This window comes from Coregonus clupeaformis, chromosome 7 (assembly GCF_020615455.1).
Source record: "Coregonus clupeaformis isolate EN_2021a chromosome 7, ASM2061545v1, whole genome shotgun sequence".
Taxonomy (NCBI): domain Eukaryota; kingdom Metazoa; phylum Chordata; class Actinopteri; order Salmoniformes; family Salmonidae; genus Coregonus; species Coregonus clupeaformis.
In genome coordinates, this window is record NC_059198.1 from 71,559,100 (window position 1) to 71,577,401 (window position 18,302).

General features: G+C 42.7%; 1 protein-coding gene across 3 annotated transcripts in view; it reads right to left on the minus strand.

Annotated features, from left to right (window-relative positions):
• LOC121569135 (collagen alpha-1(XVIII) chain) overlaps window positions 1-7,610 on the minus strand; it is a 109,247-nt gene extending 101,637 nt beyond the window's left edge. For 2 of the 3 annotated variants that reach the window (XM_041879799.1, XM_041879800.1), the window contains exons 1-2: window positions 7,401-7,610; window positions 7,229-7,305 (exon numbers count right to left, since the gene is read on the minus strand). In XM_041879799.1, the coding sequence (XP_041735733.1) occupies window positions 7,229-7,305; window positions 7,401-7,411 (88 nt within the window). In that variant the 5' untranslated portion in view covers window positions 7,412-7,610. The remainder of the gene's footprint in view (window positions 1-7,228; window positions 7,306-7,400) is intronic. The other variant, XM_041879798.2, reaches the window with a different exon arrangement.
• Window positions 7,611-18,302: the final 10,692 nt, after the last annotated feature.

The window sequence follows — 18,302 nt, forward strand, 5'->3', positions numbered from 1 at the left end:
ACCTGGAATGTTTTTCCAACAGTCTTGAAGGAGCTCCCACATATGCTGAGCACTTGTTTGCTGCTTTTGCTTCACTCTGTGGTTCACGACTGTCACAAACACTTCCCCCTCTACTCGCCAATGGCCTCAGATTCCTGTGGCAGCCCTGCGCCCAGACCATGTGCCCCAAAATTTTTGCCTTCGTTCTTCCGATCGGGAAACCTGCTGCCGCTCGATGCCCTCTTCGCCAGGGCCTTGATCTTCCCCAATCCATTTGCCTCCCGAGCATGTCCCTCCCAGGGACCACGATGTGCCCACCCGCCTATCGCCAGCCTCTCCATCTCCTTAGGGCCACCATGTCAGTCTTTTGCTCCTGGACACGCTGCTTGGTCTTCTTATGGTGGGTTTTTGTCACGATCGCCTGAAGGAGGAGACCAAAGCGCAGCGTGTTGAGCGTAACAGGAGACTCTGTATTTAATTAAAGAAACAGATAAAAACAAAAACCAAATAGGAGAAAGTGAAGTCAAATATGATATACACTAACAGCAATAAGGAAACAAAAAAAAAACAAAGAAAAATAAGCAGACTCATCCCAAACCATCTCAATTTGGTTGAGGTCGGGGGATTGTGGAGGCCAGGTCATCTGATGCAGCACTCCATCACTCTCCTTCTTGGTAAAATAGCTCTTACATAGCCTGGAGGTGTGTTGGGTCATTGTCCTGTTGAAAAACAAATGATAGTCCCACTAAGCCCAAACCAGATGGGATGGCGTATCGCTGCCGAATGCAGTGGTAGCCATGCTGGTTAAGTGTGCCTTGAATTGAACTAAATCACAGACAGTGTCACCAGCAAAGCACCCCCACACCATAACACCTCCTCTTCCATGCTTTACTGTGGGAAATACACATGTGGAGATCATCCATTCACCCACACCGCGTCTCACAAAGACACGGCAGTTGGAACCAATCATCTCCAAATTGGATTCCAGACCAAAGGACACATTTCCACCGGTCTAATGTCCATTGCTCATGTTTCTTGGCCTAAGCAAGTCTCTTCTTCTTATTGGCGTCCTTTAGTAGTGGTTTCTTTGCAGCAATTTGACCATGAAGGCCTGAACAGTTGATGTGTCTGTTACTTGAACTCTGTGAAACATTTATTTGGGCTGCAATTTCTGAGACTGGAAACCCTAATGAACTTATCCTCTGCAGCAGAGATAACTCTGGGTCTTCCATTCCTGTGGCGGTCCTCATGAGAGCCAGTTTCATCATAGCGCTTGATGGTTTTGTGACTGCACTTGAAGAAACTTTCAAAGTTCTTGAAATTTTCCGGATTGACTGTACTTCATGTCTTAAAGTAATGATGGACTGTCATTTCTCTTTACTTATTTGAGCTGTTCTTGCCATAATATGGACTTGATTTGGACACATGGTTTAAAAAAGAAAAATATCCCTATGTATTAGTTGTATTTTAGATACTAATGCTCTGCCATAAGTGACTATCCTGTTTTTTTAATGTTTTCTTTCCTGTATGGTAAGCCATTTTGGAACACAAATCCGTTAGCATCTAACTACTGTATTTCTGTTAATATTGTACATTGTTTACATATATTTGTGTTTTTTGTTGAAGCAGCTCTTCTGCATAACTATCAATGATTGTACCTTTGCATGGCCTTGTGATCAAATAAAATATATAATTAAAACAATTATTTAAAAATAAGCTCATCAGTACAAACTCAGCTCGACTTTGGACCACTTTTGAGGTATGAAACTTTGATCTTGGGGTGAACAACTATCCCTTTAGGGCAACACATGGAATGTCAGTGCAGTTCTCTTCACTGAGGTGTTGAGTCTGTTGACATTCATTATTGGTCATGCACTGTGAGGGGTGATGCAGTCTGCCCTTCTACTGTATGTCTGAGCCTGCTGCCCCCACAGCCAGGACAGAGCTGCCACTCAGTCATCTTTCATTACAGCTAAACTCAGCAGCCTGGCAGGAGGCCACCCTCTCTCTCTGTTAGCCTGACATGGGAGCAGCCCTGGGCGGAGAAACTCAAACTATGCAAGCCCCTCTCTGGCTCAAAGCTCCATGGGACTGGTCCAGAATTAAGAGCATACAGACTCACACACAAGCACACACACACACACACACACAAGCACACACATACACACGGGCATGCTTCTGAGTGATATATGGTATCTTCTTATCTGTATAGTGTAGTATCCTGAGACACTGTACAGACGTTTACATTTCTTTAGGAAGCATACTGTGCTGTTCCCATAAATATATACCGTACATCAACAGCTAGACCCTCAGCTCCCCTCCTAAAAAGGTTCAGTTGGTGGTCCCCACATGGCATATGCATGTCAGTATTGAATAATTCACAGCTCTAGCCTATACAGTAAGTTACTGTCAGGCCCCAGTCAACTGAGGGCAGGAGCCGCGACTGAAAACCATCATAACAAGTGTAATTACACCACCGCATTGTCATCATCATCATCATCATCATCATCATCATCATTAGGGGTACTAGTGAAACACATGGGATTACTCCTTTCCTCCAATGACTACTCCAATGGTTATCTCTTAGACGAAGTATGTAGGCTACATTACAGACTAGGCCACAGGAAATTAGTTATGTCAGCACTGTCGTCCTCTGTAGCTCAGTTCATAGATATGGCGATTGCAATGCCTGGATAGTGGGTTGGATTCCCAGGACCACCCATATGTAAAATGTATGCTTTGGATAAAGGCCTCTGCTAAATGTCATTATTATATTACTGTTTGGAGATGCATAATTGTGCTCCTCTTTTGAACAACTGAAAGCCTTTTGTCTGTCTCTGTGTCTCAGATATTCATTACAATAGTCCCATGAACATCATTAAGGGAATATTCTGCATGTGTGAAACAGATGGAAGGTGCCAACACCAAGCAGGCTGCCAAATTCCACCCCCCTTCCTTAACTAATAAACCTTTAACATGAGTAGGCCGCCTCCACATGCGCTGTAGGCCTAAGCATCTAACATTTTACAGTCCTTGCTCCAATGCATAAGAAATTACACATAATACCTTCAAATGGTGAATGTTGACGCTCTAATTAGCCTATTGCAGAATTTAACCATAGATAATCAGATCATTAGGACAATATTAACACATTTAGGTTTAAGAGGCAGCAGTCTTCAACCTTTATCTGAATTGGAAATGCTTGATCATGCATTTAGACTGAGGGTAGCACACTAAGGCTGGAATGGCGCAATGTGCCTGCTGGCTGATAAATTCCACATTACCAAGCATTAAGAGCAACAAATCAACATGAGTGAATTCCCACAAACTCATTTTATGATGTCTCCAAAAGAAAAACAACTTAATTAGCTATGACAATACCTCATACATTAAACTCTCCTGGTATGTGTAAGGGCTCATTACATTGATACACACTTAAACCAGGTATTTGTCCAGGACTAGGCTGTTAAGAAAACCATTAGGGCTAGTCACTGCACAAGGAGCATACAAGGACACATAGTTTAATTATTCTGTATTTCATTCCTCTGGTGTTACAATATATACAGTACCAGTCAAAAGTTTGGTACACCAACTCATTCCAGGGTTTTTCTTTATTTTTACTATTTTCTACATTGTAGAATAATAGTGAAGACATCAAAACTATGAAATAACTCATATGGAATCATGTAGTAACCAAACAAGTGCTAAACAAATCAAAACATATGTTATATTTGAGATTTTTCAAAGTAGGCACCCTTTGCCTTGATGACAGCTTTGCACACTCTTGGCATTCTCTCAACCAGCTTCACCTGGAATGCTTTTCCAACAGTCTTGAAGGAGTTCCCACATATGCTGAGTACTTGTAGGCTGCTTTTCCTTCACTCTGCTGTCTGACTCATTCCAAACCATCTCAACTGGGTTAAGGTCAGGGGATTGTGGAGGCCAGGTCATCTGAGGCAGCACTCCATCACTCTCCTTCTTGGTCAAATAGCCCTTACACAGCCTGGAGGTGTGTTGAGTCATTGTCCTGTTGAAAAACAAATGAAAGTCCCACTAAGCCCAAACCAGATGGGATGGCGTATCGCTGCAGAATGCTGTGGTAGCCATGCTGGTTAAGTGTGCCTTGTATTCTAAATAAATCACAGACAGTGTCACCAGCAAAGCACCCCCACACCATCCTCCTCCTCCATGCTTTACGGTGGGGACTACACATGCGGAGATCATCAGTTCACCCACACCGCGTCTCACAAAGACAGGGCGGTTTGAACCAATAATCTCCAATTTGGACTGCAGACCATAGGACAAATTTCCACAGGTCTAATGTCCATTGCTCATGTTTCTTGGCCCAAGCAGGTCTCTTCTTCTTATTGGTGTCCTTTAGTAGTGGTTTCTTTGCAGCAATTCGAGCATGAAGGCCTCTGAACAGTTGATGTTGAGATGTCTGTTACTTGAACTCTGTGAAGCATTTATTTGGGCTGCAATTTCTGAGACTGGTAACTCTAATGAACTTATCCTCTGCAGCAGAGGTAACTCTGGGTCTTCCATTCCTGTGGCGGTCCTCATGAGAGCCAGTTTCATCATAGCGCTTGATGGTTTTGCGACTGCACTTGAAGAAACTTTCAAAGTTCTTGAAATGTTCCATATTGACTGACCTTCATGTCTTAAAGTAATGATGGATTGTCATTTCTCTTTGCTTATATGAGCTTTTCTTGCCAAAATATGGACTTTGTCTTTTACCAAATAGGGCTATCTTCTGTATACATCCCCTACCTTGTCACAACACAACTGATTGGCTCAAACGCATTAAGACAGAAATAAATTCCACCAATTAAATTTTAAGAAGGCACACCTGTTAATTTAAATGCATTCCAGGTGACTCCCTCATGAAGCTGGTTGAGAGAATGCCAAGAGTGTGCAAAGCTGTCATCAAGGCAAGTGGTGGCTATTTGAAGAATCTCAAATATAACATATATTTTGATTTGTTTAACACTTTTTGGGTTACTACATGATTCCATATGTGTTATTTCATAGTTTTTATGTCTTCACTATTATTCTACAATGTAGAAAATAGTAAAAATAAAGAAAAACCCTTGAATGAGTAGGTGTGTCCAAACTTTTGACTGGTACTGTATATATTTTTTTCATGCAAGCATTTCATGGTAAAGTCTACACCCGTTGTATTAGGCGCATGTGACAAAGGCATTTTGATTTGATTCGATTTTACTTTAAGGAACAAGAGAGTGTAGCAAGTATCTAAGGCACGTGTCAAACACATTCCACGGAGGGCCGAGTGTCTGCGGGTTTTCGCTCCTCCCTTGTACTTGATTGATACATTTTTTATTTTATTTTTACCTGCAGACACTATGCCCTCCATGAAATGAGTTTGCCACCCCTGATCTAAGCGGTAGGCTACAGCACAAAACCCCACAATTTGTAATATCAGCTCGATTTCCACAAATTCATGAGATGGGACGTTTCTAGGCGACGGTTTTGTTTTTTAGAGTATTTACTGCATAGCTTACATGTGCATGGAAATATTTGTCCCTAATGGTCTCCGCTGGCAAAAGCAGCACACACTGAATTCTTTTTTCTCCGAAAAGTGAATCATCTTTGAGCAGTTTATGAATATGGCACATACACAAACAGCTGACAGGAAATACAGTTGAGGAAACTGTCAAGGCTGTAGAATCACCAGTTTCCCCCCAGCTCCACATTCCCCTCAGTCACAAGTCATCATACTTCAGAGTTCTTTTCCATAGTAAATTAGAGACAGCTTCCTCATATAGATTTTTTGTTGTTGTAAGAGCCAAGTGACTCTAACTCAGAAGGAATGAGCTCAACAATTAAGCTCCCGGGGCCACATTACAATGACTTGGCAGCCCATAATTATTTTATGGGGCTAGCGAAAACAAAGGTGCTGTTGTGAGGTCATCTCAGAGTGGTGATTATATGATCTCCAGAGCTTGTCAAAATGGCAATCTGCGCGCCATTCTACTGACGAGGAGAGACAGTAATTATCTGTCAGTCACTACACAGGTCATTTATCACGATGGAGCCGTATATAGGCAAACCCTAATGAAATGAAGAAGCCTAATATCGTCCCAGGCATTGACCTTGAATTGAAGTTGAAGCCAAGTCAGGGACCTGTCATTAGACACATACATGCACGAAATCACAAACACACACACACACACATACACACGTTCCCTTTGAAAGTGTATCCTTTTTCTTTGGCCCGGGCGCATAATCAGTCCCGACTGTCCTATAAAATGTCTGAACTATCGAGTTAACGTCCAATGAGTTCTACTGGATGGTTATATGCGGAAAGTGTATTCAAAGTGATACAGAACTCCATCTACTGCTCCAACTCAATGACATGGTTGGCTGCTGATACAGCAGGTGCCTATGCTCTTCATCTTCCAGACATAGTCCTTTGCTGTCTGCGTCCTTGATTACACTGCGACACTAGTCTGTCTGTCTGTGACAATTCCTTTCAGTGGCCATTGGTATCACAGTCAATACCTGCTGAGTCGCGCACATCTTGCATTACTTTTACCATTAGTCACGGAGCCGTCGGTGACAGATCATTGAAAAGTCTCCGCAGACACCGTAGACACAGAGCGCACAGCAAGCCACACAACCAGCCACAAGAAAACGAGCCTTGACTACGCTGCATCATCACATCTTCAGCTTTCCAAATTTGTGTTGACATGTTCTGTCGCACTGTCCAGCTATGAGATAGAGTGTTGCCAGAATGACACTTTACGCAAAGAATAATGACTGATTGGTTTAACGCTTGGTTGTCGATGCTGTCAAAGACACGCGCTTTGTATTTACACCCACAAGACGAAACCAACTCAAGAGGTTTTAAGCATCAGTCTGAAATAAATGTTTTTATTGTCAAGTTAAAAACATTCGTAAATCCCAACACTAGACCCACAAGGAAAGGATTTACGGACCAATCACTCACTTTCATAACGCTATAATAATTGCACAGCACCAGCTGTCCAAAAAAGTGGAACTTTACGAAAATGCGATTGCACCAAGGAATTTTAGAATACGATGTGCATTATCACAAAATCCTATAGCTAAACTCGCGCTGACTATGTGATTTCATCTAACTATCAAGCAATACTACATGCGTGAATGAATGCATATTTGCGATATTTGTGCTTATACTTTCTCACAATACCAAACCAGTTCAGCCAAATGAGCGAGAACAGGAACAAATCTGATGAGCGTCACATACCGTCCAGAAGCTGATATGCAGTCGACAGTTGACAGTACCACAAGGCGAGATGTATTCCAAAGGACCACAGGGAGAGGCTGATGATAGAGGGGAAAAAGTTAATAATTTAGCTGAGTTCAATTCTCGGTTTGTCAAAACACTTTCAATGCGCGTAAAATATGCGCGAATTTACCGTGAAATCATCTTCAATCTTGTTAAGTCCACACAAAAGTCTTCTTGTTCCAATGTGATAGTGGTAAGAGTTGGAGCCCGCTCTATCCCTCACTCACTCCCTCTTAAAAATCTCTCGCTCTCCCCCTCACTTGGACTGCCCGCATTTGCAAATGAAACAAAGGTTGCTTTAGTCCTCCAAGAGTGAACCCGTCCTCAAACACTGAAATCGGACTCCTCACTCTTCGTGGACCACCGCTTTATCCAACTCTGCCCTCATACAGTCTGGTCCAAAATGATTGACACCCGTGATAAATATAAGCAAAAAATACTATATAAAATTAATAATACAAATACAGTATATTGTGTGCAAAAAAAAGGGGAAATTACATTATTTTATACTAATACATTTGCTCAGATTGGTTCCAATCCAAGTGCCAATGTCATTATCAAACTCCAGGCGGTGCTATGGTCAGATGATGTGAAGATAGAGCTCTTTGGCCACACACACCAGTGGTGGGTTTGGCATCAAAAACAGAAGCATAAGCAAAAAAGTACCTCATACCTACAGTAAAATATGGTGGTGGATTGTTGATGTTATAAGGTTATTTTGCTACCACAAGTCCTGGGGCCCTTGTTAAGGTCAACGGCATCATGATTTTTTACCAAGTACTTGGACATTTTAGCCAAAAACCTGATTGCCTCTGCCAGGAGGCTGACACTTGGCCGGAAGTGGCTCTTCCAGCAAGACAATACCCTCAAGCACACATCAAAATCCACAAAGAAATGGTAACTTGACCACAAAGTCAACATTTTGCAATGGTCATCTCAGTCTCCGGACTTGAAACCTATTGAAAACCTGTGGTTTGAATTGACGACGGACTCGCTCAAGCTGTCGGGACTAACCCACAACGTTAGACACGGACACGTATGATCTGCTTGGCGTGTTAACACACTGGTGGTTTGTTGTGGCCGAGTATTGGTGCTAAACCGTGTTGTTGGAGCCTGGCATGCTAGTTGGCTATGGCGTCATAGGACTAGGTGCCCTGGACGGTTTGCACGGAAGAATACTGTACCAAGTTAGCTAGCTGAATAAACTAAGTTAGTCTATTCCTAGAAAACATTGAACCGCTGTAGTTTACAACAATTATAGTTTCTGAGGTGGAAGTTGGGAGAGTTATATTTGGGTGTTTCAGTGAAACATAAGTGGGGGAGGACCCGCACTCTCGCTTTCCCAGATGTTTAGTTCATTTCATTCCGATCTCCTTTGCATTATTGTAGCCATTTTCTGTAGCCTGTCAACTATGCCTCTGTCTATCCCTGTTTTCTCCTCTCCGCACAGGCTATACAAACGCCTCACACCGCGTGGCTGCTGCCTCTCTAACCTGGTGGTCCCTGCAAGCACAACCGACGTGGAGTTCCAGGTCTCCGGCAGCCTCTGGAACTGCCGTTCCGCGGCCAACAAGGCAGAGTTCATCACAGCCTATGCTACCCTCCAGTCCCTCGACTTCTTGGCGCTGACGGAAACATGGATTACCACTGAAAATACTGCTACTCCTACTGCTCTCTCCTAGTCTGACCATGTGTTCTCGCATACCCCGAGAGCATCTGGTCAGCGGGGTGGTGGCACAGGAATCCTCATCTCTCCCAAGTGGACATTCTCTCTTTTTCCCCTGACCCATCTGTCTATCTCCTCCTTTGAATTCCATGCTGTCACAGTCACTAGCCCATTCAAGCTTAACATCCTTGTCATTTATCGCCCTCCAGGTTCCCTTGGAGAGTTCATCAATGAGCTTGACAAGTTCCTTTCCTGAGGATGGCTCACCCCTCACAGTTCTGGGTGACTTTAACCTCCCTACGTCTACCTTTGACTAATTTCTCTCTGCCTCCTTCTTTCCACTCCTTTCCTCTTTTGACCACACCCTCTCACTGTCCCCCCCCCTACTCACAAGGCAGGCAATACGCTTGACCTCATCTTTACTAGATGCTGTTCTTCTACTAATCTTACTGCAACTCCCCTCCATGTCTCCGACCACTACTTTGTATCCTTTTCTCTCTCGCTCTCCTCCAACACTACTCACTCTGCCCCTACTCAGATGGTAATGCACCGTCGCAACCTTCGCTCTCTCTCTCCCGCTACTCTCTCCTCTTCCACCCTATCATCTCTTCCCTCTGCTCAATCCTTCTCCCTCCAATCTCCTGATTCTGCCTCCCCAACCCTCCTCTCGTCCCTTTCTGCATCCTTTGACTCTCTATGTCCCTTATACTCCCGGCCGGCTCGGTCCTCCCCTCCTGCTCCGTGGCTTGACGACTCATTGCGAGCTCACAGAACAGGGCTCCGGGCAGCCGAGCAGAAATGGAGGAAAACTAGACTCCCTGCGGACCTGGCATCTTTTCACTCCCTCCTCTCTACATTTTCTTCCTCTGTTTCTGCTGCTAAAGCCACTTTCTACCACTCTAAATTCCAAGCATCTTCCTCTAACCCTAGGACGCTCATTGCCACCTTCTCCTCCCTGCTGAATCCCGCCCCCCCCCTCCTCCCTCTCTGTGGATGACTTTGTCAACCATTTTGAAAAGAAGGTTGACGACATCCGATCCTCGTTTGTTAAGTCAAATGACACTGCTGGTCCTGCTCACACTGCCCTACCCTATGCTTTGACTTCTTTCTCCCCTCTCTCTCCAGATGAAATCTTGCGATTTGTGACGGCCGGCCGCCCAACAACCTGCCCGCTTGACCCTATCCCCTCCTCTCTTCTCCAGACCATCTCTGGTGACCTTCTCCCTTACCTCACCTCGCTCATCAACTCATCCTTGACCGTTGGCTATGTCCCTTCCGTCTTCAAGAGAGCGAGAGTTGCACCCCTTCTCAAAAAACCTACACTCGATCCCTCCGATGTCAACAACTACAGACCAGTATCCCTTCTTTCTTTTCTCTCCAAAACTCTTGAGCGTGCCGTCTTTAGCCAACTCTCTTGCTATCTCTCTCAGAATGACCTTCTTGATCCAAACCAGTCAGGTTTCAAGACTGGTCATTCAACTGAGACTGCTCTTCTCTGTGTCACGGAGGCTCTCCGCACTGCTAAATCTAACTCTCTCTCCTCTGCTCTTGTCCTTCTAGACCTGTCTGCTGCCATTGATACTGTGAACCATCAGATCCTCCTCTCCACCCTCTCCGAGTTGGGCATCTCCGGCGCGGCTCACTCTTGGATTGCGTCCTACCTGACAGGTTGCTCCTACCAAGTGGCGTGGCGAGAATCTGTCTACGCACCACGTGCTCTCACCACTGGTGTCCCCCAGGGCTCAGTTCTAGGCCCTCTCCTATTCTCGCTATACACCAAGTCACTTGGCTCTGTCATATCCTCACATGGCCTCTCCTATCATTGCTACGCAGACGACACACAACTAATCGTCTCCTTTCCCCCTTCTGATAACCAGGTGGCGAATCGCATCTCTGTATGTCTGGCAGACATATCAGTGTGGATGACGGATCACCACCTCAAGCTGAACCTCGGCAAGACGGAGCTGCTCTTCCTCCCGGGGAAGGACTGCCCGTTCCATGATCTCGCCATCACGGTTGACAACTCTGTTGTGTCCTCCTCCCAGAGTGCAAAGAGCCTTGGCGTGACCCTGGACAACACCCTGTCGTTCTCCGCTAACATCAAGGCGGTGACCCGATCCTGTAGGTTCATGCTCTACAACATTCGGAGAGTACGACCCTGCCTTACACAGGAAGCGGCACAGGTCCTAATCCAGGCACTTGTCATCTCCCGTCTGGATTACTGCAACTCGCTGTTGGCTGGGCTCCCTGCCTGTGCCATTAAACCCCTACAACTCATCCAGAATGCCGCAGCCCGTCTGGTGTTCAACCTTCCCAAGTTCTCTCACGTCACCCCGCTCCTCCGCACACTACACTGGCTTCCAGTTGAAGCTCGCATCTGCTACAAGAACATGGTGCTTGCCAACGGAGCTGTGAGAGGAATGGCACCTCCGTACCTTCAGGTTCTGATCAGTCCCTACACCCAAATGAGGGCATTGCGTTCATCCACCTTTGGCCTGCTGGCCCCCCCTACCTCTGCGGAAGCACAGTTCCCGCTCAGCCCAGTCAAAACTGTTCGCTGCTCTGGCACCCCAATGGTGGAACAAGCTCTCTCACGACGCCAGGACAGCGGAGTCACTCACCACCTTCCGGAGACACTTGAAACCCCACCTCTTTAAGGAATACCTGGAATAGGATAAAGTAATCCTTCTACCCCCCTTACCCCACCCCAAAGAAAGAAAAAAAAAGAAAAGAAAAAAAAAACATATTGTAAAGTGGTTATCCCACTGGCTATAAGGTGAATGCACCAATTTGTAAGTCGCTCTGGATAAGAGCGTCTGCTAAATGACGTAAATGTACAAATGTAAATGTAAGAGGGCAGTCCATAAGCGCAGACGAAGGATATCAAGGTTCTGGAAAGATTATATATGGAGGAATGGTCTAAGATCCCTCCAAATGTGTTCTCCAATCTCATAAAACATTAGAAAAAGTCTCTGTGTCGTTATCATTGCAAGGGGAGGGTGCTGGAGTACTGAAAACAGGGGTGCCAATAATCTTGACCCCTATCTTTTGTAGATTTTAAAAATTACTTTTTTTAACAAAATGCCTTTCTCTGACCAATTATATTAGTATAAAATACTATAGTTTTCCTTTTTTTGCATGCAATATAGCTCAATATTTGTATTATAATACAGTATTTTTTGCTCATCTTTATCAAGGGTGCCAATCTTTTTGGACCTGACTGTATATCACTACCTATCCCAGATTCAAATGAATGTACACACCAAGTTCCCTCCCTATCGATTAAGGAGAGATCTCTCTCTCCTAACTTTCTCCTGTTTTAAATGGCTCTTATCTGGCCTTGAAATTAGAAAATATGTGTCAGGCACAGATGCATTTCATACATTTTTGTATCAAATAATTGTCAGTTAATTGTCAGTTATTTGCCAATTAATTGTCAGTTAATTGTCAGTTAATTGTCACCTTTGTGCCACTTATACTCTTCTGTTTCCTATGACCAAATAAAGGATTTATAAAGGTGTCATCAACAAAACCTTTTGCTTTTTAAGAGAAGATCTCCATGGGAAAATCTCCATGGGAATAATCTTCTTCTTCGATCATCATTATGACTGTTAACAGTATGGGTGGTCCTCTGTAGCTCAGCTGGTAGAGCACGGCGCTTGTAACGCCAGGGTAGTGTGTTCGATCCACGGGAACACCCATACACAAAAAAAAATTTATGCACGCATGACTGTAAGTCGCTTTGGATAGAAGCGTCTGCTAAATGGCATATTATTATTATATTATAGTAACCATAGAGATAAGGTTGAGTCTAAACCAACAGATACTGTACACCCACTCATTTGCTATGAATGTACAGCATCTCTGTAGAACATCTGCACTTCGTGACCGTGACACAGTCCATGATTCACCCACCACCACGTCTGGTCGGACCTTAGATATAGTTGGGTGTATAGTCAAGAATGGAATCCAGCATCCAGACCCCCAAGAGCTTTCTGTCTGTCTGGGAGATGCCTTTGTGGTCGGTGTGGTGGGGAGGGTCGATAAGAAGACTGCTCTGAAATCCCCTTCCCATTGAGTCACAGCCATGAGTGATGCTACGTGAGGCCAAACCACTGATAGGGGAGGCTATCACAACTAGTCTTACTGTTATACACAGCTGGGGGGCAATGACAAGCATCTGAGTGGTGTTAGTGGGAGATGGGAACTGTCTCTACCATTGTCTGGCCCTGGTAGTTGAAAAGCCAGTTCTGAGGCACCTCTTTGAAGCCAGTGCAGGACAGAGTGTTGAAGTGGGGTTGTGGATGTGTTGTGGAAGTGTTGTGGAAGTGTTGTGGACATGTTGTGGTATTGTTGTGGATGTGTTGTGGACATGTTGTGGTAGTGTTGTGGTAGTGTTGTGGTAGTGTTGTGGACGGGTTGTGGTAGTGTTGTGGAAGTGTTGTGGACGTGTTGTGGAAGTGTTGTGGACATGTTGTGGTGGTCAAACGACCACCCCTCATCACTGTCAAACACTCCCTAAAACACTTCAGTGAGCAGGCCTTTCTAATTGACCTGGCCCAGGTATCCTGGATGGATATTGACCTCATTCCGTCAGTAGAGGATGCCTGGATGTTCTTTAAAAGTGCTTTCCACTCCATCTTAAAAAAAAAAAAATTCTAGGGGGTAGATCAGCTTAAATAATTGCAGATAGATTGTAACTTCCATCAATGTAATTGTCTGCATCACTTCCAATCCCCCATATGTTTTTTTTTCTCTCGCTAATATATATATATATATATATATATATATATATATATATATATATATATATATACACATACATACACATACATGTACGCATATACATACATATATACACTGCAGGTTTTCCTACTTACAAAGCATGTAGAGGTCTGTAATGTTTATCATAGGTACACTTCAACTGTGAGAGACGGAATCTAAAACAAAAATCCAGAAAATCACATTGTATGATTTTTAAGTAATTCATTTGCATTTTATTGCATGACATAAGTATTTGATCACCTACAACCAGTAAGAATTCCGGCTCTCACAGACCTGTTAGTTTTTCTTTAAGAAGCCCTCCTGTTCTCCACTCATTACCTGTATTAACTGCACCTGTTTGAACTCGTTACCTGTATAAAAGACACCTGTCCACACACTCAATCAAACAGACTCCAACCTCTCCACAATGGCCAAGACCAGAGAGCTGTGTAAGGACATCAGGGATAAAATTGTAGACCTGCACAAGGCTGGGATGGGCTACAGGACAATAGGCAAGCAGCTTGGTGAGAAGGCAAAAACTGTTGGCGCAGTTATAAGAAAATGGAAGAAGTTCAAGATGACGGTCAATCACCCTCGGTCTGGGGCTCCATGCAAGATCTCACCTCGTGGGGCATCAATGATCATGAGGAAGGTGAGGGATCAGCCCAGAACTACATGGCAAGACCTGGTCAATGACCTGAAGAGAGCTGGGACCACAGTCTCAAAGAAAACCATTAGTAACACACTATGCCGTCATGGATTAAAATCCTGCAGCCCACGCAAGGTCCCCCTGCTCAAGCCAGCGCATGTCCAGGCCCGTCTCAAGTTTACCAATGATCATCTGGATGATCCAGAGGAGGAATGGGAGAAGGTCATGTGGTCTGATGAGACAAAAATATAGCTTTTTGGTCTAAACTCCACTCGCCGTGTTTGGAGGAAGAAGAAGGATGAGTACAACCCCAAGAACACCATCCCAACCGTGAAGAATGGAGGTGGAAACATCATTCTTTGGGGATGCTTTTCTGCAAAGGGGACAGGACGACTGCACCGTATTGAGGGGAGGATGGATGGGGCCATTTATCGCGAGATCTTGGCCAACAACCTCCTTCCCTCAGTAAGAGCATTGAAGATGGGTCGTGGCTGGGTCTTCCAGCATGACAACGACCCGAAACACACAGCCAGGGCAACTAAGGAGTGGCTCCGTAAGAAGCATCTCATGGTCCTGGAGTGGCCTAGCCAGTCTCCAGACCTGAACCCAATAGAAAATCTTTGGAGGGAGCTGAAAGTCTGTTTTGCCAAGCGACAGCCCCGAAACCTGAAGGATCTGGAGAAGGTCTTGGTGTTATTAGTTCCATCCTTCATCTCCATTCAACACCTCCCATCTATCTCTTAACACCATCCATATTGGATTTCTATTTGCCATATATTTTTCAACTGTACTGTGATGTTTTACAAAAGTTCTGAACCTTTCTATTCTCATTGTTTCTACAGTTTGTGAATTGAAAATAAACATTTTCGCTAAAAGTATTATTATATTATTGATCGATTGACTATGACTTTTCAGATCACCCAGTAGTGCTATCTGCAGGGTCAGCTCCATGCAAATATTGCAATCCTTCAGCCATTCCTGGACCTGTGTCCAGAAACAAGCTACAAATGGACAGTACCAAAACAAATGATCTAATGATTCTGTCTCTTCACAGCCAAATCTGCAGAGCTGGGAAGATTGTATCCCCCATACAAATAACATTCTATTGGTAGCAAGAATTTTATATAATAATTTAAATTGAAAAATTCGAAGTTTTGAATCCGGCGTCGTTTTGCGTATCAGTTCATAAACACTATGCCATGGAATCGGTACGTCAAAAATCTCTTCCCAACTATTTTGCAATCTATATGGGACGGCTGTCAATCTTTTGGTCCTTAAATGAAACTGGTAAACTTTTTTATGTTCTTTAATGCAAGGCCGATAGACAAGTTCCTTACTTTTTCCTCCTTCCACTTTCCTCTTCCATTTTTGCGGTAATGCTGCAATTATTTGGTTGTAATTTTGGGTAGAGCAGACATTTCCATATGTTTTTGTTAGCTGCATGTGCGACATAACTCCACCATTCCTACAGATAATATCATTTACAAAGATTATACCTTTTTTAAACATTATCTAAAAAAATAACCGTTTTTTATCAATTAGTATATTTGAGTTTAACCACAATATTTGTTACAATATTTGTTCTGTCATTTCTAGAGGATTAAATTGAAATTGCAACCAACTTTCTATGGCTTGTTTTAGAAATAGTGATATTTGGGAGATTATTTCCTTTTCAAATACCTGAAAGTGAGGGGTTGTAATCTGAATAAAGGGAAAAAGTCCCTTCTTGAACATTGGGTGAGACAATCTTACTAGCTTGCTAGAGAACCAGTTTGGATTTAAGTATAATTGTTGTATGACTGAAGCTTTTAGTGATAGGTCTACTGCTTTAATATTTAATAATTTCTGTCCTCCGAATTCATATTCATTATATAAATAGGCCCGTTTAATTTTGTCTGGCTTGCCATTCCAAATCAAATGGAATATTTCTTTCTCATATAATTAAAAAAACTGTTCGCTAGGCGTAGGCAAGACCATAAGTAAATAGGTAAACTGGGATAATACTAAAGTGTTAATCAGGGTGATTTTTCCACAAATTGACAGGTATTTACCTTTCCATGGTAGCAAGATCTTATCTATTTTTGTTAACTTTCTATAAAAATGTATTGGAGTGAGATCATTTATTTCATTTGGGATATGTATTCCGAGTATATCCACATCACCATCAGACCATTTTATTACTACAAGGTAATGTAAAAATTGTATTTTTAGTGATCCAATACGTAATATAGCACATTTATCATAATTTGGTTGTAATCCAGAGAGGTTCGAAAATGTATCTAGATCCTCTATGAGGCTGTGGAGGGATTCAAGTTGTGGTTTTAAAAGAAAACATGAATCATCAGTGTACAATGACACCTTTGTTTTTAAGCCCTGGATTTTTAATCCCTTTATATTATTGTTGGATCTGATTTTAATAGCTAACATCTCAATGGCAATAATAAATAGATATGCCGATAGTGGACAACCTTGTTTCACTCCTCTTGACAGTTTAAAACTTTCTGAGAAATAGCCATTATTTACTATTTTACACCTAGGGTTACTATACATGATTTTAAGCCAATTTATAAGAGATTGTCCAAAATTGAAATGCTACAGGCATTTATATATGAACCCCAGTCGTACTTTATCAAATGCCTTTTCGAAGTCTGCTATGAATAATAGGCCTGGTTTCCCAGATTTTTCATAGTGTTCTATTGTTTCCAGTACTTGCCTTATATTATCTCCAATGTATCGCCCATGTAAAAAACCTGTCTGATTAGAATTAATAATTTCTGACAATACCTTTTTTATTCTATGCGCTATACATTTTGCTAGAATTATTGCATCACAACACTGAAGTGTAAGGGGCCGGCAATTTTTTTAATGGACTGGATCTTTATATTTTCCACTTGTATCCTGTTTCAGTAATAATGAAATCAAACCTTCTTCTTGAGTGCCTGATAATCTACCATTTACATAGGAGTGGTTAAAACATGCTAATAACGGTAATCTGAGTATATCAAAAAAGGTTTGGTATACCTCGACTCGCATGCCATCCAACCCTGGAGTTTTCCCGGACTTAAAGTCTTTAATTGCATCCAGAAGTTCCTCCTCTGTAATTTCACCTTCACATGAGTCTTTCTGTTAATTTTACATTATCAATAGAAAAAAAAATCTCTACAATTTGCTTCAGTTAGAGGAGATGGAGGCGACTGAAACGAAAACATATGCTTAAAGTACTTTGTTTCCTCCTTCAAAATATCATTTGGTGAATCATGGGTGACTCCGTCATTTGTAACCAGTTTCACTAAATTCTTTTTGGTAGCATTCCTATGTTGAAGATTAAAATATAATTTGGTGCATTTTTCCCCACATTCCATCCAGTTTGCTTTATTTTTATAATATATTACACTTGATCTTTCTTGAATAAGTTTCTCCATTTCTTTTTGTTTTTCCTCTAATTTATTCTGAACCTGTTCTGTTAGACCTTCTATTTCCTTTGTTAGTGTGGACTCTTTTGACCTAAATTGCTCTTGTTTTCGAGATTACTGAATTGCATGGCATCTAAAGGCACATTTAAAGGTGTCCCATACAATAGGGGGATTTGCTGTACCTATGTTATGTCGGAAAAAATCTGTTATAAATTCCTCTGTCCTAGTTAAAAACAAGTTATCATCCAATAGGCTTTGATTACATTTCCAATATCCTCGCCCACGTGGAAATTCAGTAAGAGTAATGTATATGCCAATTATATGATAGTCCGACCGCATTCTGTCCCCTATCAACACTTTTTAAACTTTTGGTGCCAACGAGAATGACATAAGAAAGAAGTCAAGACGACTAGCTTAATTGAGTCTCCGCCATGTATATCTCACTACATCAGGATATTTAAGCCTCCATATATCTACTAGTTCTAATGTATCCATGACATTCACGATTTCCTTAAGAGCATGAGGGTGATTGTTTGTAGT